Raw genomic sequence first — 27,166 nt, forward strand, 5'->3', positions numbered from 1 at the left:
CTACATTTTAAATTGAAAGGAGGAAAAAAGAAGAAATCATGTGGCCACCAGTTATAATTAATATATTTTAGGCTTTTAAGACCAAAATAACCAATCAGTACTATCCACAGTAAAGTCTATATCGTATTATTCATAAACTATTTAAAATAATCCTTATCTTCTTTTCTGTTTATATGATTAAATATCCATCTCTCTGTCTCTCTGAGCCACCTACCGACAATTACATAACTGTTCAAAAACGTCATCTTCTTTCTTCTTTACTCTTCTTCTTCTTTATCAGATACAACCCTCAGGAGTGATCATGAAACAGATGAGGAAGAGTAATCTTTCGATCTTTGCAGTCGTCTTTTCCCTTTTTCTCGTCGGGATCATCATGTACAATGACAACGTCAAATCCATTGCGTACTTAACATCCCCAAGCCCATTCTCTAGTTTATTTGGAGACGGAGGGGCCGTGGAGTTGCCACCGGAGGAGTGCGATCTCTTCACCGGAAAATGGGTATTCGACAACAAGACGCATCCATTGTACAAAGAGGAGCAGTGCGAGTTCTTGACGGAGCAAGTGACGTGCTTAAGAAACGGAAGGAAAGATTCTCTGTTTCAGAACTGGAGATGGCAACCTAGAGACTGTTCTTTGCCAAAGTAAAGCTAAATTGTTTTAAAGATGTTCTGTTCTTTTACGTTTTAAGACAATATGATTTTGATGTTATTGTGTTACTGATTTTGGTTTGAAGATTCAAAGCGAGAGTGTTGCTAGAGAAGTTGAGGAACAAGAGGTTGATGTTTGTGGGTGACTCGCTAAACCGGAACCAATGGGAATCAATGGTTTGTTTGGTTCAATCAGTGGTTGCTCCCAGTAGAAAAAGCTTAAACCAGTCCGGTTCTCTCACCACTTTTCAAATCCAGGTAAAGTAGTACCACTTGTGATACAGTACTGACACTTGTGATACAGTACTGACATTATTCTTTTTTTGGGTCTATTCAATATAGTATTTGATTTTATTTTGAAATTATTTGATTTTAATGAACTTTTAGATAGTTTAGGTGAATTATGAAAGTTATTGTGATTTTATTAAATTCTATTTGAAACCACAAAATTTAAAGTTGGATATTTTTAATTAAAAAGTTACATCAGAACACTTTAATATTAGAATTTGTTTTTCTAAAATTTACTATTTAAAATATTTTCAACAACAATGAATTTCTAACTACTTTAAAAATCACAAGTTCTTAACACTGAAATTTAAAACTTTTATAAAAATTTATGTTTAATAACAACAATTTTTTTTAATACAAATCACACCAAACTCCACTTGACATTTTTTTATTCTTATTTTGGGTTTTTATTAATAAAAAGGACTATAACGCCACGGTGGAGTTTTATTGGGCACCGTTTTTGGTGGAATCAAATTCAGACGATCCAAGAAAGCATAGTATAATCGATCGTATAATAATGCCAGAGTCCATTGAGAAGCATGGAGTCAACTGGAAAGACGTTGACTTTCTTGTCTTCAATAGTTACATCTGGTGGATGAACACTGTATACATCAAAGTCTTGTAAGTAGTATAGTACAGTACTGACACACAGAGACACTTGTGTATATATTGTAAATGTAATGAACTTGATTGAAGAAGGTGATGTTGAAAACAGACGAGGATCGTTCGATGAAGGTGACACAGAATATGATGAGATCAGACGGCCAATAGCGTATGAGAGAGTGTTGAGGACATGGGGAGATTGGGTGGACCATCACATTGATCCTCTACGTACAACTGTTTTCTTCATGAGCATGTCTCCACTTCACATTAAGTAAATAAATTAGTCTCTCCCTAATATTTACTTAAGCTGTATAAGTAATTTTTATAATTAATATATTTTTGTTTTGTTTAGGAGTTCGGACTGGGGGAATCCTGATGGTATACTATGCGCATTAGAGACAACACCGATCCTAAACAAGTCCATGGTGTTCAACGTCGGGACGAACTACAGGCTGTTTTCGGAGATAGGAACGGACTACAGACTGTTTTCATCTGTTGAAAACGTCACGCAGTCTATGAAAGTTCCTATACGTTTCCTCAACATCACTGCGTTGTCTGAGTACCGTAAAGATGCACATACATCGGTTTACACGATCAAGCAAGGCAAGTTGCTGACCCGGGAGCAGCAAAACGATCCAGCCACTTATGCCGACTGTATCCACTGGTGCTTACCTGGTCTTCCAGATACTTGGAATGAGATTCTTTATACACATATCATCTCAAAATCGTTATGACCCAATGGAACCTCTCATCCTTTTTTTTGTTATTTTAAAAAAATTCTTTGTGATGTATATAGGATGAAAACCTAAAGGGAATTGACGTGGGATCCAAGTACGCCACATCATGTTTTGCTATATGCCTATGTTCACAAAAAATATAGAGAAAATGTATTTGTCACTTGCAGCCTTGTCATTTAGTACTAATCTTTTCTTGATCTGCAGGCAAATAATAATGAAGAATAACCAAAACAACATTTATTAATTTAACAGATGAATAATTATGATAAATGCCAAGATAAGTAGGTGGTATTATCAGCTCCATGATTGTGAAAGATGTTGGTTTAGTTGAAACTACTAGCTTTTTGATTAACCAACTACGACTCCAACATTCATGAATGTTCAACCAATTCTCCCTTATGTCCATAAACCAATCTAACAAGATGAAACAAACTGGTGGTACAAAGAGGAGTTCTTACCTTCATGTGCTATATGTTGGAGTCATTGTTCTTCCCTTGTTCCTTCTTGGATGCTATCTGTACAATGAGAAACAGAGGTTTGGTCAGTTTCAAGAATTCAAGAAAGATAACCTACAAGAAGAAAATAAAGAGAAGAAGATTGGCCTGGTGTCATTAGAAGTCTGCGATGTTTTCACAGGAAAATGGGTTCTGGATAACGTTACACATCCCTTGTACAAAGAAGATGAATGCGAGTTTCTCTCAGAGTGGGTGGCATGCACAAGAAACGGTAGGCCAGACTCAAAGTACCAGAAATGGAGATGGCAACCTCGAGACTGCTCTTTACCAAGGTCCGTTTCATCTTTCTGAGAACAAACTGAGTACACTTTCTTCTTCTTCTTCTTCTCTCAAATGACTTTATTGTGTTTTAGGTTTGACGCAAAGCCGCTGCTAGAGAAACTCAGGGGAAAGAAACTAATGTTCATTGGTGATTCAATACATTATAACCAGTGGCAGTCCATGGTTTGTATGGTTCAATCAATCATTCCATCAAGCAAAAGGACATTAAACCACACAGCACAAATGTCAATCTTCATTACAGAGGTCTTATATGCCAAAAAAAAAATGTAATAACCCAAGAAGCAAAAAGTAATCAAAATCTGATCTCTCCTTTTTAATGTGTAGGAGTACAACACAACCATATCATTCTACTGGGCACCATTCCTAGTCGAATCAAATGCTGATCCTCCAGACAAGAGAGATGGCAAGAGAGAACCAATTATCATGCCTGGATCAATCTCAAAGCACGGCGAGAACTGGAAAGACGCAGACTTCCTCGTGTTCAACACTTACATTTGGTGGACCAGACATTCTAAGATCAAAGTTCTGTAAGTAAATGACCATAGTATTTCTACCATGTTGCATACTCCAATTTAACCATTACTAATAAAGTTTTTTGCTGGCTGAAGAAGACGAGGATCTTTCATCACTAACGAATCAGAAGAGAGTAATGAAGTTGGAATCTATAGCATGTACGAAGAAGTACTACGAACATGGAAAAACTGGCTAGAACAAAACATTAACCCAAACCGAACATCTGTCTTCTTCAGCAGCATGTCACCAACTCATGTCAGGTAACTTATGAGCCGAGAAACCCAAGTTTTGTTTTGTTTTCAACTTTCCCTTTGATGACACCTTCAACAAAATGTAACAGGAGTTCAGACTGGGACGTTAATGGAGGAGTAACCAGAAAGTGCGAGAAAGAGACGGAACCTATACTCAACATGTCGAAACCAGTAGATGTCGGAACAAACCGTAGGCTTCAAGAAATCGCAGTGAACGTGACTAAATCCACCGCAAAAGTTCATGTAACATTCCTCAACGTGACAACGATGTCAGAGTACAGGAAAGATGCGCATACATCCTTTTACGGATCGAGAAATGGTAGACTCTTAACTCCGGTGCAGAAAGCGGATCCAAGAACGTTCGCTGATTGTTATCACTGGTGTCTTCCAGGTTTGCCAGATACATGGAACGAGTTTCTCTCATTGTATATCATCCACAGAAGTTAAACACTTTTTTGTGAACTTTTCAAGTTGGTTTATAACTGAACGTGTAAGTTTAAGTTTTAGTGTCTCGTCTTTGCATAGAGAATAGTTTTTTTTGTCCGAAAGCATAACTTGATTAGTAGTCACAAAAGAAGCACTATGAAAACATACAAACATGGTCATTATCATCTTGTGAACCAAAGATGAACTTATTACAAGAAACCAAACACGCCTTCTACATGGAAATATTTGACATAGGATTTTTATTACACATCCATCGAGAGCCTTTTAGATTAAGTCCTGGTCCTGGATGTGGGTTCATCCATCTCCTCTCCTTCATCTTCATCGTCAGCCTTTCCAGTTCTAGTACCTCCTTTGCGTCCCATCTGTTGATATCCTTCAGTTCCTAACTGCTCTTTCCGTGTATTCCCTCCTCGGCTCCTCCCTTAAACATAATATTCCACAAATATTAAACACATTACTATAGTCTTAAATTAATAGCTTGAAACATAGGTAACAATAAAATGAGAAAGAAGTAGATATAGACCTTCAGCAAGATGCTGTTGAGCATCGAAGCTTTTGCCTCCAGTGCCACCTTGCACGACCGTTTCTCCCTTCTTGGCCCTCTCTTCTAGCTGTTTCTTCTCCTGTTGAGACGCCATAGCAAAAGTTTTAAAAAAACTTAGAGAACAAAAAAAATAAACCCAAACAAAGTTTTAAAATGTAGCAAAAGTTTTAAAAAAACTTAGAGATCGGTCTATATGTATATATATTCGAATTGTTTGGGATGTCATTTTGCTAGCTAGTGTCTCCACGTTGAGGTTTGACGTGGTGATTCAGGAACAATCGGTACGTCATACGTGTGCTCTTCTTTGATGGTGACATGCCACGTGCGGATTGAATTAGCTGACGTATACTTGGAACTTGAAAGAGCCACGCTGCTTCACCGCGTGTTCTTTAGGGCATCGACAATGGTGGATTCTATTAAAGAGTCCTTAGCCATTATTTTACTATATATTTTTTAATTGAATAGTTAAAGATTTTAAATCAAAAAGTGAGTCCAATGGTGGACTCTATTGAGGAGTCTTTATATTCACAAATAAATGAGATTCAAAATCGGAAGGGACGACGGAGACCAGAGACCTTGGAGCTTCTCACATGGCGTCTCTTTCTTCTCATCCCTTAATGAAGAAGCTCGTGACCTTCATCTTATCTACTATGTTTCTCACCACCGCGAGCTCTGAAACGCAGTGCCAGCATTTCAAGTCGATCATCAGCTTCCGCGACTCCATTGCCGACACAGGAAACTTGCTCGGCCTCTCTGATCCTAACGATCTTCCTCACGTCGCGTTCCGTCCATACGGAGACACATTCTTCCACCATCCCACGGGCCGTTTCTCAAACGGTCGCCTCATCATCGACTTCATTGGTACTTGTCCCCACTCTTCCAATCGTTGCGCGCCACGTCGATACGGACCCGGTCCTTAAAACCCTAATGTAAGGACTGATCCTTACCTTTTCTCCTTGTTTTTTTAATTTCGAAACCAAAAACTCATATGTTTTCGTGCTAAGGATTTACTACGGATCGCCGTTGTGGATGGTCTTATCTATACCCCGGAAGCTGTTTTGTGTGTTGTCTTGTATGCTTATATACAGAATAAGTTTAATTTAAAACGTTGGAGGTCGTTCGCTCAGTCCGTACCTTATGGTAGGTGTGTAATTTGCTGGTCAAAACGACATTAGGTGACGGCTATTCTTTGTTTTGAGACTAGATTGAACTACCGAAAAAGTCTCCCACCCCTGGATCGCAACAACTATGATTATTTATTAAAAATCAAGTGAAATAAACAACTTTTAACAAACAAAAAACAATTAAAAAATCATCCTTGATTAGAACATATGTGTTGCAACATATAAACTGGGGAATACAATTCCAAATCTAAAATGATGAACAATGGAGAAAATTTAAAGAAATGGAGAAAATTAAGAGGCCATGAGAAATGTCAAAATCCTTTTTCTACTACGTATTAAATGTTACCAGAAATGAACTCAAAAGAGAAAACCATAAAGTAAGTTGAGTTGCCTATACTATAACCCACAAAATAAGTTCACTAGGCTATAGATATGAATTTTTAGAAGTTGTCTATTATAACAAAATGAGTTACCTTCAGGATACTTTAGTCTTCCCCCGGTCTAGACTGTCTTGTCTTTGGAAAAGAATACAACAAATTCATTATTGTGATAAAGACACTGTCTTCGCTATCCCACAAGGTTATTCTCAGAAAGCAGCAATGACAGAGATAAATGATAATTCGTGGTATGAGTTCTATCTTTATGAATGTTTATATAAAATCAAAAGTGAGGAAACAATGTATATAACTCCCTTTCTGATTTCATCTGATGAAACCTCACTTTCTGATTCAGAATAACCTTGGACTACAATTGATGGACAAATGTGCCCCTCAGTTTTGACCGTCACATTGTCTTTTGTGGCATTTACATAACTTACCAACTATCCAATCGTTAAGCTCTGAATTACATGTTGCATATTCGATTAGCTGATTGCTTTATAAATGTGAATTTATTTTGTTTCAAACAGTTATATATGTCGTTGTTACGTCAATTTCAAAGCTGAAAATGTTGTTCATGTTAATTTTATTTTGTGTTCTAATATATATATATTTTAATGTAATTTCTAACCAGAAAGTAAACTCTAAAGTTAAATTCGTTTGCCAAGTCAAAAAGGCCGACTCGAGACTGAGCCTTAGGAGGGAAGTTATTTCCGTTCATATATGACGAGGTATTGTCAACTGTTCCCAATCATACACTACATACACAATACTTTAATATTTATACATTTACGTATGGTATTTTTTTTTGTAACAGACATTTACGTATGGTATGATGTCTCAAATCTAAATGGTCTTCCTCTTTCCTTATAAGAATTAATATTGGAGTATTGATACCCTGACAAATTATAGTTTGGGATCAAAAGAAACTTGAATTTTATTGAGAATCATGCTTGGTATTTATACCCAAGAAAGTATTGCTAGAATAGGAAAACGTAAAACCAAATCTAACTAGGAAAAACATATGAATCATTATCTAAAAACATATTAGTATGATTTCCTAACCTTTATAGAAATCATACTCCAATAATTAATACAATACATTTTGCCAGGTATACAGTAAATCATGTATTTTTCGCTCTGCATTATAAATTAATTGGAGGGACTAAATTTAAAACCCTTTATTTTTTACGAAGCTTTTTCTATTAAGCCCCAAAATCAGCTTCAATAAAAAGTCTTATCAAGTATCCAAAATCCTACAAATGGATAGCTTTTCTAGAAAGGCATATGTCCGAAGACTACTTTTTCTTAATCGAGTTATTCATCCCTCGCATTCACGTAATATACCATCAAAAGTTGGGAACCATTTACGTATACACATCAAACTTTAATTGTTATTCATCGACTAATTGACTTGAAAGTTTGATGGTTTCTACTTCTAAATTAGTTAGCAATTAATGCACAAATTTATAAAACATACATATATACCTAACTAAAATTGGTATAGGAAGACCAGATGTGACTAGTTCCGTATTTCTTCGCAATTAGCCCCCTTTTTGTCAAGAAATCTTCGTATTTATATGTATATTTATTATATAGTTTTTACCATATTCATTTTCGTTTACACGCTAATATAGTAGCTTTTCTAGCGTGTAAACCAATATTTTACGTTTTTAAAGTAGTTTTATGTTGTTAATTAACGCGTAAAACTATATCCCTTTTTTTTTAAACTCCTACTTAATGAGAGAAAACTATACTTGATGAGAGAAAATCAATAGTTATATATGGTAGCTAGTAATTCACGTCTTCTTCATAATACATTCTCGATTTCTCACCTACTCATCATCATACATGACATGAGTTTTGACATAAATCCATACCATTGAGTTGCGAATATTTGCTGCCGATAACATTTTTTTTTTTGCCAAGGATGCGAATATCATATAAATATGAAAGATGTTTGTAAACTTTACAAAAAAAAATTAAAACCAGACGGGGTGCACTTTGCCGATAACATAAAATGCATGTATGTTTGTGCGTTCAGTTTAATTACTAAAATAAATGGCGTGACTGACTTTCTTTGATTAATTCAATAGCAGTAGTTAATGTAACCAAACCTATCAGTTCATCAAGCCGTCTGAAAAATGGGACCGTGCATACTCGAAAGACTTACTAGACCGTAATTAAGGTAATTAAACTATACATTTAGGGGGTGTATTCAATCTAAGGGGAAGTATTCAACTGAAAGTTTCACCCGAAAGTTTCAGGTGATTTGTATTAAAATGACAAATCCACTGTTATTGAAACATGAATTTTAAAAACTCATTTAAAATCCACGGTTATTGAATTTGACATTTCTTAAAGTACTCTGAAATCCACTGTTATTGAAAATATTTTAAGTTGTGGAGTTTTAAAGTTTTCAGGTGATTTTAGGGTGTTTGGGTAGGATTTCTTAGTTAAAAATATTAAAACCCAAATCTCATAGTTTTAGGTGATATTCTAGAATAGTTTAACAAAAATCACTTAAATCTCTGCAACTTATTGAAATCATCTAAAACCCCATTAAAAATCAAATCACATCAAATGTTAAATTGAATACATTCCCCTAAAATTTGAGGTGATTTAATTTTTAATGAGATTTTAGATGATTTTAAGGAATTGAAGAGAATAAAATGATTTTTGTTAAACCACTCTAGAATATCACCTAAAACTATGGGATTTGAGTTTTAATTTTTTTAAGAAAGAAACTCCACCCAAACACTCTAAAATCACTTAAAAACTTTAAAATTCCACAATTTAAAATATTTTCAATAACAGTGGATTTCAAAGTACTTTATAAAATGTCAAGTTCAATAACACTGGATTTTAAATGAGTTTTTAAAATTCATGTTTTAATAACAGTAGATTTACCATGATTCTCGAGGAGCTACATGACAAAGATGAACGGATTGGGGCATTGGAGGAGCAGAACACCACTATCCTTTCGGAGAATGCCACTATCCTTGCTGAGTTGGCATCCCAGAAGAAGTTCAACACCGAGATAATGCAGAAGCTAGATCGTTTGATGTCTTCGAGTTCATCTTAGTTTTTTTCGGCTTTTTAAAACTTTCGGAATGTTTTTTTTTCTATTTCGGTTTGTATAAATTTTAAACTTTCTGAATGTTTTTTTTCTATTTCGGTTTGTATGAATTTAAATTATATAATATTATTAGTTTTAAATTTCTGATTTTTTTAATTTATTAATATAAAAAATATATAAAAATGCAAAATTAATTCGTTTTTAAAATTGGTATATACCGACGGACAATGGTCGTCGGAATATACCGACGGACAAATATCCGTCGGAATGTACCGACGAACCAATTTTCGTCGGAATATACCGACGAACAAATATCCGTCGGTATATTCCGACGACCATTGTCCGTCGGTATATTCCGACGCCCAAAGTTCGTCGGAATACACCGAGGAATCCACTACGTCGGAATTGTCCGAGGAACGTTCTCCGTCGGTACATAGTTTTTCCGATGAACTCTGGTCTCGTGTGTCCGCATCGTAATATCGTCGGAAGTTCGTCAGAATGACGTTTCTCGGTATTCGTCAGAAAGTCGTCGGAAGTTCTGACGAAATTCCGACGAAATTTTTTTTTCCGACAAAACGATACCGACGGACAGGTTCGTCGGAAATTCGTCGGAATCGGTCTATTCCGACGAATTTCCGACGATTTCGGCCATCAAAATCCCCCTGTTTTCTTGTAGTGCAAATCACATAAAACTCTCAATTGAATACGCCCTCCTTAAAATGAAATAAATCAAATTAGTGACACAGTTGTATTCAAATTCAATGGACGGTAGTTCAACATTCAAAGATTAATTATGGCAATATAATAAAGCCTCTTACCAAATTAAAATAAATCAAACAAAAAACTTGTGGAGATGAGTGATTTTGGCACCGACGTGAATTTGACTAAATTACGAGAGATAGACTTGGTCACGAAGGTGTTAATAAGAATGATAAACAATCGTCGTTGACCATTGACCCAAAACTTTGTCATATATAAAAATATCTAACCGCCCACTATATCGCTAGGTTCTTTGCTTTTTCAGACGTACACAACAAGGAATAACTTAATCAAAACGCAACCCTATTTCTATTTTTCCTTTTCAATCTTTTCCTTATATGCATTCAAGAGTTCGATCAAGAAGAGGCAAACTTACCATGAACAGATTAGTGATAATGGCTCCGGAATCTCCTGTTTTCTTTTCGTCTCCGCTTGTTTTTTCTCCAACATCGGTCAAAACGCCGTCGTCTTCACCACGTTCAACACCACAGAAGCTGGCAATGGTAGCGTGTCCTTCAAGGAAGGCTAAAGAGACGACTTCGTGTCCTGGCTCCGACACCGTGTTGAAAAGAAAAAGACCACCGATGCTTGACCTAAAGTTGCCTCCGGTGGTTGCATCGTGGTGTAGTACGACGGTGAAGACGCCGGAAAAAGCGGATGAGGTTGTCGAAGTAGAGGAAGATGGATTATACTCTGTTTATTGCAAGAGAGGAAGACGTGGACCAACAGAAGATCGGTACGTCGCGGCGGTTGATCCCGACGAAAGAGTACGTAAAAAGGCTTTCTTCGGCGTTTTCGACGGCCACGGCGGATCCAAAGCGGCGGAGTTCGCGGCCAAGAATCTCGGTAGCAACATTGAGGCGGCGAAGGAGGCAGCGAGGTCGGGAGAAAGTGTTTACTCGGTTGAGAGAGCGATAAGAGAGGGTTACATAAAAACTGACGAGGACTTCTTGAAAGAAGGCTCGAGAGGCGGCGCGTGTTGCGTAACCGCTTTTATATCTGAAGGCGAGCTTGCGGTTTCGAATGCCGGAGATTGCCGGGCTGTTATAAGCCGCGGTGGAGTTGCGGAAGCTCTTACTACCGATCACAATCCTGGTCAAGCAGATGAGCTCAAAAGGATTGAAGCATTGGTGAGTTTTATCATCCTTTATATTGTGTGTTTTAGTAATTACTAGCACTACAGAATCGTGGAATGGCTGAAAATATATTTAAAAATATGCCAAGGTTTAGGTAACCATATCTTAGGAAAAAATATATGTGATAAATTCATTGTTCTTCAAGTTTTATACCAACGACATTGAAATTTTGATCAAATTATTAACACATAGGTCACATTCTATTTTCTCTATTTTCCCATGTTTTATAGGAATCGCCGAATGGATGAAAAAATGATGTAGTAGTCCAGTTTTGTTTGATTGGGTGCGGTTTACTTAATTTTTATGTGTTGTGTAGGGTGGTTATGTTGACTGCTGCAACGGCGTGTGGAGAATTCAAGGAACATTAGCCGTCTCACGAGGAATTGGAGATCGGTATCTCAAGGAGTGGGTAATAGCTGAACCAGAAACAAAAACATTACGGATTAAACCGGAATTTGAGTTCTTGATCTTAGCATCTGACGGCCTTTGGGATAAGGTAAGCCTAACTGGAAATGTCTTCTTTTGTTAGTCTGTGGTTTGAATGTTGAATCGGATTTTCCGTGGACGTTATAGGTAACGAACCAGGAGGCGGTTGATGTGGTTCGACCATACTGCGTAGATGTGGAGAATCCAAAGACACTCTCTGCTTGCCAGAAACTAGTCGAGCTATCCTGTAAGAGAGGGTCCTTGGATGATATTAGTCTGATCATAATTCAGCTACAAAAGTTTGTGCCATGATTCATTAAACGTATCCTAGTATTAAGCTAAACTTTGATTAAATTCGGTAGGTCTTAAGTTATTGAAAATTTTGTCGGTAATTTACATGTAAATATAAATTTCAAACATTATTAACTAATATTATTATTATTCCTGGGGATCTCAAGATCCAAGTGTCTTGCGATATGTTTTTTTAATCAATATCTTGCGATATGTTTGAGAAAAAAAAGCAAAAACTAGAAGCTATTTCATAAAAAACCCTAAAAGAATATTTCATCATAAGGAAATATCATCCAAAATATTGTCATTCAGCATGTGGTGAATTAAGATGGCGAACAAGGGCCGAGATGGAGACGGCGTAGACTCCATCAGCTCTCTGCCTGATGAGATCCTACAACACATCCTCTCTTCTCTTAAAACCGCAACTGCCATCAAGACTTCCACCTTGTCCAAACGATGGAGGCATGTATGGTCTGGTACACCTTCTCTCTACCTCGTTTGGACCGGGCATAATTTTAAGGTTGATTCGATGAACAAAACCCTAGCTCGCTACACGGCTCGCAAGATGACGAGTTTTCATCTTTATGCCGATAACATTAACAGGTCCATCAAGTCTCCTGACATTAACAGGTCTATAGAGTTCGCCATGTCAAAGAATGTGGAGAATATGTTGCTGGATATACGTTATTATAGGTATAACTTACCTGAGTTGTTGTACTTCAGTTCCACTATCAAACAACTCACACTTTCGGTACACAACTACTACTCTGATATGAAGGTTCCCATAAGCTCAGTGTCTTGGACATCTCTGAAGAAACTGTCACTGTTTTGTTGCAATTTTTCTGAGGAGTGCATGGCTAGGATTCTATCTGGTAGTCCGATTCTCGAACGCCTAAGTTTGGACTTTTGCAGCGAGCTGAAGGTTATTGATGTCAGCAAATCTCTAAGTCTGAGAACATTGGAAGCAACCATTAGGGCTACGGGAATGCAAATTGTGGCACCACATATCCGTTGTCTCAGATTGAGAAGCTGCGTGTATCTATGTACAGTACTTTAGTTGATGTCTCTTCTTTAACCGAAGCTAACCTAGAGATTAGCGTAATGTCAACTGAAATGCTGACGGATGGTTTTCCTCAAGTCATTATGCAAAAGATGGTAGAGAAGTTGCAGAATGTAGAGACACTTACCTTTGGGCCTAACCTTCTTAAGGTAGACACTCCTGCGTTCTCTAATAGCTACTAGTCATGTTAGGTTTTGATTTGCAATAACACATTCACACTCTATGAAATCGCTTAGATATCATTAAAACATAATTCTCATCTTATTCTTCTCTAGGTCATCCGTAACTAGAGTTTTTCACCAATGATAATAATAATATTTTAGTAAAAAAGTTTTCTAAAAGCTTGAGAGAGATCTCCATTCCAGATGCTCACAGCCTTTTGCTTTCTTTCTTGATATATTTTGTTTTGGTATTTACGATATGTGCTCTTTTTAAAAAAAGATATTATCTGTTGCCGAGCTCTATCATCTTCCTTTTCCGAGCTTCAAGGTCAAAGATTTGACGCTTGAGACAGCAATCTCTCAAGATGCAATCCCTGGCTTAGTAACGGTGCTTGAAAACTCACCTCAGTTGAAGAAGCTAACAGTGCAACCAAAGCTCGTTAATGGCACCCTACTGGTATATTTTTCAATTATAAGCATCTCTTATTATTCTTCCATTTCTACTGGCGAGCTTGAAGAGTCTGATATATTGGGAATATGTTTTCACAACTGAGAGTCTTTTTCTGTTAACAGGGGAAGTCTCTTGACGACTTATTGGATGTGCATGGCTTGATAAATTCAGTTCGGAGATATGCTAAACTCCATACGGAGACAGCTGCAAAGCTTCAGGCTCTGGAGCATTGCTTTTGTTCGTAAGGAAGGTAACCTCTGTGTGGATGCAATTGCTCTCAGTGTTACCCGTGATCATCGTTATCAGTCCTCAGAAGTTTCCATATTCATTTACTTGAGAGTTCTAGATCTCACCTTGTTATATTTTTATATTTTGAGAAATGGCTTACCTTGTTATATTATTTCAACAACTCTTAATTCTTAGACATGTGTGATTAATTGAGTTGTAACTATAGAAAATTTACCGTATAATTTAGTCTATAGGGTTATTTGATTTAGCTGTAACGATGTAGTTTTAAAATTTATTGATACAACAATATATTTCCAACAATATCTAAAAATATCCGAAGTATAAATGTATATCTAAAATATTAGTTATATTATGCTTATAATAATTCAAATACTCAAATTATAATTATAATATAATAGTTAGTTTTTGGAGAAATATTTTTACAGCTTTTGGAGAATTAAAATATTTTTAGTTATTTTGATTATTTCCGGATGTTTATGCATATGTCGGATATTAAAAATTGGACTTCAACCGGATCGAACAAAATTTTTGTGTTTTAAAATTGTTTACTTTTGGCTTAGAATTGTTTAATTTTGGCTTAGAATTGTATCCGGTTATGTATTTCAGATTTTAACAAATGGATCCGATAAGAAAATTCTATTCTTTCTGATATAAAACCTAACCAAATCCAATCCAAAATTCTAAATTATCCAATCGGTCTGAATTCGAAATACATGATATCTGAAATATTCGACCAGAACTGGATTCGATACCTGAATTCCAGAACTAATAGAACGAGTTTTAAACTTCAAATGTTTACAAACCCCACCGCATCACATCTAATAGTAACAAAAATCTCTGTTTTTGTTAATATTTGGACCTCACCATAGGTGTTTCTCAGTTATGAATGGTGCCATTTGGATCCTCAGAGTGTTAAAGTAACAGTGGTGCTTTTGTTTGTAGCTTTGATGCAACTTCCTTTGTGTGTGCGATTAGGTGACATCTTAACAAAAGGAAATGGATTGAAGAGATAACGTACACTGAAAGGTCAGAGTCTTGGCTCTGTTTATCTAGCGTGGGAAGCCTTACGAAATTTCACTCCTTTGTACTTCCTTGACACTAGTGGATACGCTTTCACTTACCCTCTTGCTCGCCTCTTTGGTTGAAAAGTCGTTTGCTATACTCATTACTTAACCATTAGTTGGATATGATATCTCGTGTCGTCAAAGGAACTCCATGTAACAACAACGCTTCAATCGCCAAGAGGTTTTTGTTTCTCCTTGCTTAGTGGTTTCAAACCTTTAACTTCTGTTGGTTTGCTAGTGAGGTTTTTGTTTTGTTGGTAGTGACTGTAGAGAACAATAAAAACGCCATGTACAGGTGTTTGCTCAAAGCTCTTATTCAAACTTGTTTCTTGTAATACACAGAGCTTTTGTGATTCTTATTCTATGGGATCATAGATTGGTCAATCTATGGCATTAGTGTTGTTGAGTACATGACTGCGGCTGGTGCAATCCCAATTGGTCAGACTTAAGGCTTTTATCCCAGAATTTCAGTTACTCTTATATCTTCTTAAGGCTCATCTTTTTTTTTTTTTTTTTACTTGTGGTGCAGCTCACAACTCGGCTGGACCCAAAATGGACATTGTGTTGGAAGAAGATGGACAAAGAACAGGCTTTCTTGCTGAGACTGTGGAGGAATATGCTGAAGCGATCCTTGATATTGTGAAGATGAAAGAAACAGAGAGGCTTAAAATGGCTGCATATGCTAGAAAATGAGCCACGAGGTTCTCTGAACAACAGTTTAGCGAGGACATAGACTTGTTGTCCTTCCTGATTCTACTTGACTGGTTAAAAAGTTTTGTCATCATCAGACCTTAACTTTCAATAGCACTGTCATGTTTGCAACTACTTGCGTTGTCTTTGAACTCATGTTCTTTTCAATGAAAATTAACCAAGACTTAGAAAAAGAAAAAAAAAAGTTAAAGGGCAGGAAGAACCATGCATGACCCGACAAACCGCAGATTGCTCTACAAACCGGATTTAAACCGGCATTAATTAGGGTTAGGTCGCTCGGTGCCGTTAAGCTGACCACATCTCTACTTGTATTAGTTTGCAACTCATTTGTGTGGACAATATATAACAAATATGTGACTGTGAATGACACTAAGATTCTGTAGCAGATTAAATCAATGCACTAAAGATCATTCAAAGAGAGAAGAGAGGAGAAAATCAATTATATCTCGACTTGTATTAGTTTTTGCTACTCATTTATCATGTGTAGACAATGTATAAGAGATATGTGAATGCGAGGGACATTAAAATAAAAATCAATGCACAAAAAGACCATTCAAAAGAGAGAAGAGAGGGGAGTGTCAACAAAGGTAGGCTTATACGAAACCACAACATCTTCGCATGATTGACCTGATGCCCCCATAGGATCTGATCCTATCAAAGTTTACGGTCGCATGAAGCAAGAAATAAAGAATTCAATACTTAAATGATACGGAGTTTGAAACTCAGGGTAGGAGTCTTGGCCTTTGCTTCCTTGGGACATGAAGAAAACTTTGCTCAAATTTTTAAAACAAAACTTTGCTCAAATTATTTGTTTCCATATATATTATGTTTGTTACAACAACTATGCAATCGAGATTACTTTGATTTCTTTCATATGTGTGAACTAGATCTCAACATCGCTACATGTGACTAATTCTGAGCTGTCTGACCGTGTCGTGAAGGTTTTCTACGCATTTGAGCTTTGTCTTGAATTCGCTGTCATCTTCATTTGAAGAATTATCCTGCTTTAACATTCAGTTTTATTGTAATGTATTTTGCTTATCCAAGAGTATGTAATTCATTCTTCCCTTTGTAGTCCAAGAAGCTAAGGTATATTGAAAAAGTTAGTGTTACAAAAAAAATAGTGATGCGTCTATTTTCTAAAACATGACACTAGTTACTTGTAATGTAAACATGTTGCATTTAATTGGAAAAAAAAAACTTACTATAAAAACGAATGTCATGAAGTGTCACCAACCCACGAGGAGAAAGAATAGTGCCACCAATAGTTAAAAATGGGACAAAACTTAGGTTCACCCTTTAGGGTAGTGAACTTTTAAATTCACTCAACTCTTTATGACCAATTAAAGTGACACATATATTATTAATTAAAAAACATTAAATTAAATAAAAAATAGCTACAAAAAATAAAAACGTTAATTTTAACGACGATAACACTTCCAGCTAAACCATAAATCTTAAATTCTAAACCCTATACCCTAAATTCTAAACCCAAATCCAAACCCCTAAACCCAAACTATATATCCTAAACCCTAATCCTAGACCCTAAACCCAAATTATATACCCTAAACCCAAAAACTATACTATAAACCTAAACTCTATACCCTAAACTCAAGTCCTAGAGCTAAACCGTAAACCTTAAACCCAAATTATATACCCTAAACCCAAAATCTTAACCATAAGTCCAAACAGTAAATCCTAAACCCAAACCGTAAATCCTAAACCCAAAACCTATACCCTAAACCCAAATCATAAACTTAAAACCCAAATGGTAAACCCTAAACCCAAACCCTAAACTTAGATGCTATAGGGTTTGGGTTAAAGTTTACGGTTTGGGTTTAGGGTCTAAGACTTGGGTTTAGGGTATAAGGTTTAGGTTTATAGTATATTTTTGGGTTTCAGGTATATAATTTGGATTTAGGGTCTAAGATTAGGTTTTAGGATATAGGATTTGAGTTTAGGGGTTTAGATTTGAGTTTAGAATTTAGGGTATAGGGTTTAGAATTTAAAAGGGTTTAGGGTTTCGCTGGAAGCGTTAGCGTCGTTAAAATTAACGGTTTTATTTTTTGTAGCTATTTTTTATTTAATTTAATATTTTTTAATTAATAATATATGTGTCACTTTGATTGATCATAAAAGGTGGGGTGAATTTAAAGATTCATCTAGGGGGTGAACCTAAGTTTTGTTCTTAAAAATGCGTATAAATAAAATAAGAAATGAAGCAACTCAACCATGAGCTGATGAGCCCAAATAAAAGAGAAAGAAGACAAGTCTTCATCGTCGGTAGCTGCTAGTTGATCTTTATAGAAAAGCCACACATAGATGGAATATACGACGGGAAAAACAAAAAGAAACTAACAAAGCATTCGAGTAGTTGATATGATTAGCGACAAAAGATTGCAAGATGAAATTATTTGCATTGAAAAGATGCCAATTATGCGAACACTTTGTTATAATTATTAAATATCATATAGGATTATAGAAGTATAATTAGGTATGTCTTCGTTTGAATCTCTTTTGATATTTACTTTGGGATCTCACCATACTACTAAACTTTCACCAGTTTTGACTATCATTTCTGTTTATGTAGTGTTTAACAGAAGCTATTAGTTTTTTTTTACTAAACAGAAGCTATTATAGTTTGATGTTAAAAATTGAAAATATTATTTTATCAAGTTAGTTAATCGTATATGTATATGTGTATAATTATATTATCGTTTTATTTGAACCAACTTGTGTTTTGAATGGTAATATTTACTATTTACTTAGCCGTTGGTAATAACTAGCTATGAGCATGTTTAATGGAAGGGTTATTAGGGTGGAGTTCTTAGCGGAATATAAAAACCCGTTTTTTAACTTTTAACTAAAAAAGTTAAGAACCGGTTCTTAAATAAGATATTTAATATATTTATGAGTTTACTTCGATAAGCTAAAAATAGTATAAAACTAAAATTATAATAATAAAGCAATACTGAAAGTATAGAGCCATTCTTTGAGAAACAAAAAATAAAATCCTTTTGCTGAAAAAAAACAAAAACAAAAACAATATCCTTAGAAGATAACTAAAATGAAATTGAATAGTATGATTAAAGATAGTTGATTGAGCCTACTATCTAAAATGAACTGCATAGATATAAGGGGGGGGTTATTGGTGCAAGGATTCTAGGAAAATTATGAAATTTTAAGATTCTTTGTTATTGGTTTATGGATTTTTAAAGTTTTTATAAAATCCTTTGTTATTGGTTTAGGAATTTCTAAAATCCATTTACAATCTTTGATTATTCAAAAAATTTGATTTTCATTGATTTAGTAATTCTATCAAACTCTATTGTTATTGGGATATAAATTCTTTATATTTTTACTCATTAGACTCAACTTTGAAAATATCATGTTTACTCATAAGAATTGTAAAATCTGTATTATAAAAACACACACTTCGATTCTTTACGAACATTACTCAAAAATGTGATAATTTCAACATTTGTCCATTTCAATTTTGTATAAAGAAGAACGTGACACCAATCTTCCAGAGTATGAACCAAATCTACGAAAAGACAAGTGGAGAAGAAGACGATGATTGACCCAAGAATCAAGCCATGGAGAAATGTAATCTCTTTGTCTTACTTCGTCATTCACGAAAAACTACAGAACTAGGTCATTCTTATCTTTGCATATGGGAAGCAAGACTTTATATAATAATGGTGAAAAAGAAGAGATTACCTCTATGTAGCTCATGAACGAAAACATTATATATATGACGTACAAAAGATTGGTAGTTTTCAAAAAGACTTGTATATATTACCTTAAGAGGAGATTTCTTATGAAAAAAATATGTATGCAAATCTATAAAATTCTATAACAATCAACATAAATTCATACAAAATAGTTGATAAAATATTTGTCAAATCTACTCAACTTTTAAAATCTCTGAACTTTAAAAATTCTCAAATTCCACACAAATTTTTGTCCTAATAACCCTCCTTAAATTTGTCGGGTAGAAATAAATTATCATTCAGATTTGTAATCTTTTTTAATTAACTCTAATCCATAAATTTGATGATTAGTTTGATTGATAAAAATCTGCTCATATAACTGGAGTGTAAGTAGTTGATAAGAACTACAATATGCAATGGCATATCTTAGAATAAAGAAACGTTGGTAAACTCGAATCTGAGTGCAATCTTTAACATAATTATGTATCAATGTCTGGTATGAAACTGCGTATTCGAAGTGTCACTTTTGACGCTTATTCGAAGTGTCACTTTTGGCCCTACATATCTTGATCAAGAAAAAATTACATGGAAGCATATTTTTTCATTGCCAACTTACGTCTAGACATACTTTGATCATGTCACATACTTTCTCTTGACAAAATACCTAAAAACCCCTTTGAACTCTAACTAATTAGAAAAGTGGAGTGACGTTATTCAATATATCTATTTTTACATTTACAATGGAACTTTAATGTCCTAACTCTCTAATTGGTTTTCTCTCTCCTTCTTTTCTCCCACATATCTCCTTTGTCAAAAGCTATATCTTTTTTTCGAATTGTAAAATCTATCATTTTTTTTCTTATCCTTCTTTCTTCATTTTTTTCTCCTCTTTCCTTCTTCTCCTTCTCTCTTTCTTTTTTATATCTTTCAAGATCTGTAAATCTTTCAAAACAACACTACCATCTTGATTTTTTACATGATTACTATCACCACAGTAATTTTTCATTGCCATCACCACAACTCCTTTCACGGCCACCGCCGCACTCGAAGAACCACCGCTGCAATTCTTTCTGAGAAAACCCTGAATACATGAACGCAGAATTTGACCACATGAACATTAATCCGACCACATGACCACTGACCCTGATTCTGGCCATATGAACACTAACCCTGATTCTGACCCTAACCACATCTCTACCAACAACCACGTTTCACCAAGCCAAGCTTCACCAGCCAACGTATCACCCAACCATCATTCACTCAACCACACTTCTTCCAACCATGAAAGGCAACAACCACCACTGCATGTATCTTCATCCACACCATTTACGCATCTATTAATGTATTTAATGTGGTGGTTTCACAGAAAAGCAAATAAGTAGTCATATATTTGAATTTAAAAATGTTGACCACATCATATCTGACCATACACATTTATCTGATTTATACTTTCTTTTGCACCTGTCGTTAGTTGAGTTTATCACACTTTAATCTAACGGTTCCCATTAAAGCACACTATTTAATAAATCTACCAATTAATTGTAACAAAAAGAGACCAACTAGTGTTTACTTTTCAAGACCAAAGTCTTGTTTCTATCAAAGGTACTTTGGGAACAGAAAATAAAAAAAGTAGTCCCAAAGTACACTTCCAAATGAAAGTACCTCAACATGTTAAAGATCCAAGAGAAAGTAGTCTCTCCTTGATTAACGCACATTTTAAGATATTTTCAATTAGAATTTTGAAAATAGTAAGTTTTAGTGAATTATTACAACTACCACATCTATGTGACAAGAAGCGCCACCAAATCTAAGTTAAAGCTCTTTTTTTTTCTGTTGATGCTCATAGCAGTTTCTTTCCCAAATTACACAAATAATTTCATTTTATTTAGTGGAAAGTATTGTTTTATACTTTTAGATAGAAATTGGAACATATAAAATATAGATAAATTTACAGGAGAGGGATAAAGGTATAAAAAGGTATTTTTTTTATATGATTAATGATGGTTATATTTTTTTTACTAATACTATTTAACTTATGAACGATAACAAAGAAAAAACTGTACGGTTGAATTTTTCAACTTGCACTTTGTCACAATCCAAAATACGGTATGGTAAGACAAACCATATTTTGAAGCTTTACTTCTCAATAAAAAAAAAAAGAATGTGCGGTTAAGAAAAAAATTCTAAAAGTTTTAGGGAAATTGAACAAATACTTTTATAACTTCAAATGTTTTAAATGAGCTTTATTCTGGTCTTTCTCCATCTTTTCACAGGAAAATTATGCCCTATATAAACTACATCAGCAGCATCACCAAACCTAACTGCACAGTTTTTTCACTCGACCATGCATACACAAACAAGCAACATGCATTAAATCTATCTGATTATAGTTCCATGCTGGCGATGCAAAAGAAACACCGTATATATCTTAATTATTTTGTTATAGTCCGAGTCATGAATTTAATGGGAAAACAGTATTGTTCTGTTCATGCTTTTCTTGACTTTAAATATGATAAAACAAAGCATTGGCAATGAAACATTAAGGCAAGTTTTAAAGTTGACAATAAGTTCCCACTCTCCAAAGAAAGAGGCCTTTTTATTCAACTATTAACTTAGGAAACAATATAAAGTAATTAGATTGTCTATGTAGACACAAATTAATTAAAATATATCTTTGATTGATCTTCTGTTCCTCGTAGACTTTTAAAGTAATTCATTTTCAGAGAACATTGCTCTATTACTTATTCAACAAGTCAACAACATTACCAAAACTCAGTATATATTTCCTTTTTTTTCACTAAAACATAAACGAACAAACACTATGTAATTACTGAAATATATATTTGGTATTTTCGATGTTGACGATGCTTAAAATGAGAATCATACACAGTTTGATTAGCCATGGGTCTCACGAAGGAAGACGTCGACGAAGCGCGATATAAAATAGGCCAAGTATTATTTGTTCATATCCAAACCATGTTCATATATAATATAAATTAAAGAAAAAAGTAGAAAAAATGATTGGAAATTTTAAACATAAGATGTAAGTGAACCCACCAATCCCGGTGAAATCATTTCCCTCCAATGATTATATTGAAACATATTCAACTTTCGACTATTTTACATATTCGATTTTAGTTTTCTCGACTTTATAACCAGCTAGCTGGTCCTTTTCCATATGATGGAAACTGGGGTGAAATACTTCTATTTGATTTGAACGGCTAAAACTTCCAAATGACAAATACCTATCTTATATTAGATCTTGAAAACAACTTGCACATTTATCCCACCCAAAAAACGACTTGTATATACTTTTTATAAGAAAACAGAACTCTTACATTACTCGAACTGCTCTATTTTCATCCTTGCTCTGTAATTATTAAAACACAGTCGATCAACACGTACGTATACAATTAGAATCATTAAAAGAAATTTGTGATACCCACACCACACGTTAGGTTGAGATTTCGGATAGGAATAAGAACTCATCCTTTATATATTAAATCACAAGTCACATGACCAACAAATTTTTGGAAACATGACATCTATTTAACCAAACAAAGAGAGATATCAATTGAAAAAAATTTCCCTCAGATTACAAATTTTAGCAACTTAAAATACTAAAACCCTAAATTTCTCATACCACTAACAAACGTTCAGATTTTTTTTTAAAAAACATATCAACTATAAATTCCACCATGTCCCGAGTTCTATAACTTTTCCAAACAATTAATTTATGGATTTATTCTCTTTCTCTTTTTTTCGCTCCATCGTTTTTTTGTTTTAAATGTAGCAAAAAATCAATCCATACAAATTTATGTTTGGCCTTTATTCAGTTTTATTTTATTTTCTTCTCAAATTACTACGCTCTAATTCTTATCAATTCTCTTTGCATTATTGAACTTGAAGATGGTTACATTTCTACTGTAAATCTTCAAAAGAAATGAAAAGTTTTGTCCGCAACTTGGTAATAGTAAGTATATCTGATTTTGCTATATATGAATTAAGTTTTTAGGTTTGTTATGGTTTGACAAGTTTAGAAATATGGTTTTATAGCATAACATATATCTTCTTATAATCTGTGTAGAGTCTATTATATAAAAATTAATTAATATATATTTTGTATCTTTGAAATTCCAGGTTAGTGATGACTGCACGTGAAGGGGATGGAGAAGAATACCAAAGCACAAGTTAAAAAAAATCCCAAGATATGTTTTATTTTATTTTCAATAGGACATTTTTCTCTTTACTGGGCATCAGATTGCAAAACTTTCGAATAAATTCTTTCAGTAAAAGTGTGATGTTTTTTATTATTTATTTTAGTAGTACTTTTAGTTATATTATATTAACAATAAATAGATTTATATTTTAAAGAAGACTTATTTACAAAACAATTATAACCAAATCTAAAAGAAACATATATAATATTTAACTATTTTCTATGTGTTGTATTTATTTCTTATTTTTCTATAAATATTGCTTCCAAACATGTATCTCCGAAAAATCATAATAATCAAATTAACGTTCTAACATGTTTTGTTTCAATGCGACACCTCTAATTTTAGCTTTTAGTTTATCCAACTCCGGAGAAATGTAACAAATATAATATTAAGTTTTGATAGAAATTTTTAAAATTCAATATTTACCAAAAAAAACTAATTTTAATGCAAGCAAAATTGGTCTGTGCATGGATGATAATACTAGTTTAACCAAAATTGTTAGTAGAGTAGATCGTCTACGGTTGAAAGTTTGAAACTGTCATGCTAGATGTGTGAAGTTCAAAGTGATATAAACACGTTTCGATTTTTTCTTTGTCAGAAAAACAACTACACCAATAAGAACTCATTTAACAAAATAGCATGTGTTCAAATGGGCAAAAGACTAGTCATATACATCAAGGTTAAAACCAAGCTACACTATCTACAAAAATCATTGTGTGTCAATTCCTATTGTAGATAACTATAAAATTACAAAATATCTAACATTTTATAATTCCAATTTAATTTATGTGACATACTCAAATCCTGTCCCGACTACAGAAAAATAAATTAAATTCAACACAAAATTGCGGCTATATAAAATTTAAAAGAGTAAGAAAAATTACAAGAAAACAGATCATTTAAAAAAATTGATGATGAAAGGAAAAAACAGACCAATAAAAGTCTAGAATGAGTAGTATCCAGTCACCATCAACATTAGTTTCTCCTCCTTTCATTATTTAGATCGAACCCGAGTTCATTCTATCTAACTCAGTTCCACTTGCATCTTCCAAACAAAACAAAAACGCAGCACCTCTTCAGTTCAAGTTTCAGAATCTACTACACTCACAAAAAATATAAACAAAAAAATATATACTATTTAATAATTTAAAAATAAGAAAATAAAGTATATTGTTTTCTCTCGGGGATGGAGAACTCGTACGACTCAGCAGCAGCAGCCAAGTGGTTTGATTCAACAAGTCCATATAATATGGTCTCATGGTCATTACAACCTGGTTCCTCAGATTCTGATCTTAGCCGCTTTAACCTTGGTTCCTCTGATGAATTAGTCGGTGGGAAAGACAGGGCTGAGTCGGTTTCAAGAAGCCACAGTCTAGCGGAGAAGAGACGCCGTGACCGTATTAATTCTCACCTCTCCGCGCTCCGGAAACTCGTCCCTGATTCCGACAAGGTATCACCCCTTATTCAGACAGATATATAAAATGTTCTTTTAAGCTTCAATTTAGTCATCCAATTCGGTTTGTGCAAACCGGTTTTGATCTAAGCTTAATTTTTCGGTTTAGTCATCAATTCCGGTTTTTGAAAACCGGTTTTTTACCTTATTTCGATTATGGCACGGCTAGACTAATTTGTTTTACAAAATTGTTGTCGCTTTATTTGTAATGTGATTATGGATAATGTCTCAAATTATCAGCAAGATAGAGAATTGAATGTTTGGGTTTAAACTAATTCAATTTGAGTAAACCGTTTTTTTATCTGACTCGGTTCCACATATGTGGTGGTTGTTTACAGACAAGACACCTCTTTAAATCAAATCACATCATTTATCTCGCATTGTCGTCTCACAATGTTTCGGTTTAGTAATGACATCTAATTGAAGTAAACCGGTTTTTGACTTAAACAGTTAGACAAAGCAGCACTCTTAGCAAGAGTGATTGAACAAGTGAAGGAACTCAAACAAGAAGCAAAAGAGTCTCCAATCTTCCAAGATCTTCCCACAGAAGCAGACGAAGTAACCGTCCTGCCTGAAACCATCTCCAATGAATTAAACCAAGACACAACCATCTTCAAAGCTTCTTTCTGCTGTCCAGATCAAACCGAAGCAATCTCAGAGATCGTTAGCGTTCTCACAAAGTTTAAACTCGAGACAATACAAGCTGAGTTCATCTGTGTTGGAGGAAGAATAAGAATCAACTTCATCGTAAAAGAGACAGCAACTACTACATCAGCGAAAGCTCTAAAGCAATCTCTATGCGCAGCGTTGAACCGAATCACATCTTTGACTTCCTCTTCTACTTCATCGGTTTGTAGGATCAGAAGCAAAAGGCAGAGATGGTTCCTCTCTTCTAACTACTCACAATGATATCTTTTTTTTGTCAAGATAGTAAAATACAAACCCATTTGTTTTGTTAGCAATTTAAAGTTATAAGGATTGTAATTAAGCTGGTGAAAATGTGATTAGATAGATAAAGGTTTAACATTAATGAAGGATCCATACAAATCCTACAAGAAGGAAGCCAAGAAAACATAAAACTGAAACAAGATCAAACAAAAGTACTTGGAGAAGTAACAGAAACAAGGAAGCAGATTGAAATGCGAAGTCTACTTAGATCGCTGTCTCATCTTTCGTCTCTTCCTCTTCAACCTCCTCATACGCTTCTTCTTCCACTGCAAAAACACGATTTCAAATGTGGATTAGAAGAGTGATAAACAGATGAATGCATTGTACAGGATTCGAAAGATGGACAGCGTGCCTTGGCTCTCATGGTGGAGACACTTTTTTCTCAAAACGCGGACTCACGGTGACGGTAACAAGACAAGAAATGAAGCGTCACTGCTAATATATGCCATACCCTTGAAAACCCTAGCTAGATGTTTCGGCCTTAACGGTTGTAAGCGTTTGGGCCTTTAACGCTTATATACTCCCCAGCTCTAAAGAAATTAGAAGAATGATAATTTATTAATTTCTAAGCTAGAAATTTTTCTTTTGCCAACTAGAATTTATTTGCTTTTAAGCAGAATCATTGTTTACAGAATCTACTAAGACAACTGGACATGAGTGATAGAACCAAAGGTTTGGAGAAAAAAACAGTTTTCTTAATTAGCTCGCTCTGGTGTTTGGGCTTTGTCATATTGGCTCCCCGGCTTGATGTTAAGTTTGTATAAATGAGTTGTTCTCTTGTATAATTCTAGCAGTGTTGACTACTATTATACATCTCAATAATAAAACAACATAAGATGAAAACCTTTGCTAAAAGATACACATTGTTTGATCGGAAAACAGTAATAAATAAGATGCGGGTTTAAACAAAGACGTCTTATTAATGGTCGGAGAAAAACGTTCAGTCGGTTACAAGGGAAACGAAGAGAGTGCGATAGAAAGGAAGCCGGTGGCTCGATGAGCTACCGGAAAAGTACAACTAACGGCGAGATGAAGCAAAGGTGAAAACCCTAATCTAGCCGCCAAGTGTTAGTCAGTGATTTCGGATCCTTCTCTCGTTGTCTTCCCTTTCCCTTA

At 34.6% G+C, this 27,166-nt stretch overlaps 5 protein-coding genes and 1 pseudogene across 6 annotated transcripts; 5 read left to right on the forward strand and 1 right to left on the reverse strand.

Annotated features, from left to right (window-relative positions):
- The first annotated feature begins 160 nt into the window (after window positions 1-160).
- Window positions 161-2,436, forward strand: LOC106420567 (protein trichome birefringence-like 28). 2 transcript variants are annotated; one of them, XM_013861418.3, is made up of 6 exons: window positions 177-642; window positions 735-906; window positions 1,358-1,557; window positions 1,652-1,810; window positions 1,892-2,237; window positions 2,336-2,436. In XM_013861418.3, the coding sequence occupies exons 1-6, from the start codon at window positions 302-304 to the stop codon at window positions 2,417-2,419; spliced, it is 1,302 nt and encodes a 433-aa protein (XP_013716872.2). In that variant the 5' UTR covers window positions 177-301; the 3' UTR covers window positions 2,420-2,436. The 2 variants fall into 2 exon arrangements, with proteins under 2 accessions (XP_013716873.2, XP_013716872.2); XM_013861419.3 differs by having other exon boundaries at window positions 161-642; window positions 1,892-2,436.
- A 129-nt stretch (window positions 2,437-2,565) lies between these two features.
- LOC106420709 (protein trichome birefringence-like 30) lies at window positions 2,566-4,588 on the forward strand. Its single transcript, XM_048752613.1, has 5 exons — window positions 2,566-3,063; window positions 3,145-3,316; window positions 3,398-3,600; window positions 3,685-3,846; window positions 3,927-4,588. The coding sequence occupies exons 1-5, from the start codon at window positions 2,654-2,656 to the stop codon at window positions 4,282-4,284; spliced, it is 1,305 nt and encodes a 434-aa protein (XP_048608570.1). The 5' UTR covers window positions 2,566-2,653; the 3' UTR covers window positions 4,285-4,588.
- On the reverse strand, window positions 4,381-5,003 carry LOC106420701 (late seed maturation protein P8B6-like). The gene is made up of 2 exons (XM_013861535.3): window positions 4,808-5,003; window positions 4,381-4,705 (listed from the first exon to the last, which is right to left on the reverse strand). Exons 1-2 carry the CDS (start codon window positions 4,920-4,922, stop codon window positions 4,554-4,556), a joined length of 267 nt encoding a protein of 88 aa, XP_013716989.2. The 5' UTR covers window positions 4,923-5,003; the 3' UTR covers window positions 4,381-4,553.
- A 5,190-nt stretch (window positions 5,004-10,193) lies between these two features.
- LOC106420684 (probable protein phosphatase 2C 30) lies at window positions 10,194-12,182 on the forward strand. Its single transcript, XM_048752614.1, has 3 exons — window positions 10,194-11,297; window positions 11,620-11,799; window positions 11,877-12,182. The coding sequence occupies exons 1-3, from the start codon at window positions 10,506-10,508 to the stop codon at window positions 12,039-12,041; spliced, it is 1,137 nt and encodes a 378-aa protein (XP_048608571.1). The 5' UTR covers window positions 10,194-10,505; the 3' UTR covers window positions 12,042-12,182.
- Window positions 12,183-12,200: 18 nt separating this feature from the next.
- Window positions 12,201-17,242, forward strand: LOC106420655 (annotated as a pseudogene).
- A 7,098-nt stretch (window positions 17,243-24,340) lies between these two features.
- Window positions 24,341-26,231, forward strand: LOC106420669 (transcription factor bHLH51-like). Its single transcript, XM_013861518.3, has 2 exons — window positions 24,341-25,099; window positions 25,553-26,231. The coding sequence occupies exons 1-2, from the start codon at window positions 24,836-24,838 to the stop codon at window positions 26,009-26,011; spliced, it is 723 nt and encodes a 240-aa protein (XP_013716972.2). The 5' UTR covers window positions 24,341-24,835; the 3' UTR covers window positions 26,012-26,231.
- The last annotated feature ends 935 nt before the right edge of the window (window positions 26,232-27,166 follow it).

This window comes from Brassica napus, chromosome C3 (genome assembly GCF_020379485.1).
Source record: "Brassica napus cultivar Da-Ae chromosome C3, Da-Ae, whole genome shotgun sequence".
NCBI classification, from domain to species: Eukaryota; Viridiplantae; Streptophyta; class Magnoliopsida; order Brassicales; family Brassicaceae; genus Brassica; species Brassica napus.

Excerpts from the sequence above, each read along its gene's own strand:
- LOC106420567 (XM_013861418.3), top strand. The coding sequence starts at position 302 with ATGAAACAGATGAGGAAGAGTAATCTTTCGATCTTTGCAGTCGTCTTT. Across the intron at positions 643-734 it reads AGAGACTGTTCTTTGCCAAA|ATTCAAAGCGAGAGTGTTGC; the intron begins GTAAAGCTAAAT and ends TTTGGTTTGAAG. Across the intron at positions 2,238-2,335 it reads TTCCAGATACTTGGAATGAG|GATGAAAACCTAAAGGGAAT; the intron begins ATTCTTTATACA and ends TGATGTATATAG.
- LOC106420709 (XM_048752613.1), top strand. The coding sequence starts at position 2,654 with ATGTTCAACCAATTCTCCCTTATGTCCATAAACCAATCTAACAAGATG. Across the intron at positions 3,064-3,144 it reads CGAGACTGCTCTTTACCAAG|GTTTGACGCAAAGCCGCTGC; the intron begins GTCCGTTTCATC and ends ATTGTGTTTTAG. Across the intron at positions 3,317-3,397 it reads TGTCAATCTTCATTACAGAG|GAGTACAACACAACCATATC; the intron begins GTCTTATATGCC and ends TTTAATGTGTAG.
- LOC106420701 (XM_013861535.3), bottom strand. The coding sequence starts at position 4,922 with ATGGCGTCTCAACAGGAGAAGAAACAGCTAGAAGAGAGGGCCAAGAAG. Across the intron at positions 4,706-4,807 it reads TCAACAGCATCTTGCTGAAG|GGAGGAGCCGAGGAGGGAAT; the intron begins GTCTATATCTAC and ends ATTATGTTTAAG.
- LOC106420684 (XM_048752614.1), top strand. The coding sequence starts at position 10,506 with ATGCATTCAAGAGTTCGATCAAGAAGAGGCAAACTTACCATGAACAGA. Across the intron at positions 11,298-11,619 it reads TCAAAAGGATTGAAGCATTG|GGTGGTTATGTTGACTGCTG; the intron begins GTGAGTTTTATC and ends TGTGTTGTGTAG. Across the intron at positions 11,800-11,876 it reads CTGACGGCCTTTGGGATAAG|GTAACGAACCAGGAGGCGGT; the intron begins GTAAGCCTAACT and ends TGGACGTTATAG.
- LOC106420669 (XM_013861518.3), top strand. The coding sequence starts at position 24,836 with ATGGAGAACTCGTACGACTCAGCAGCAGCAGCCAAGTGGTTTGATTCA. Across the intron at positions 25,100-25,552 it reads TCGTCCCTGATTCCGACAAG|TTAGACAAAGCAGCACTCTT; the intron begins GTATCACCCCTT and ends TGACTTAAACAG.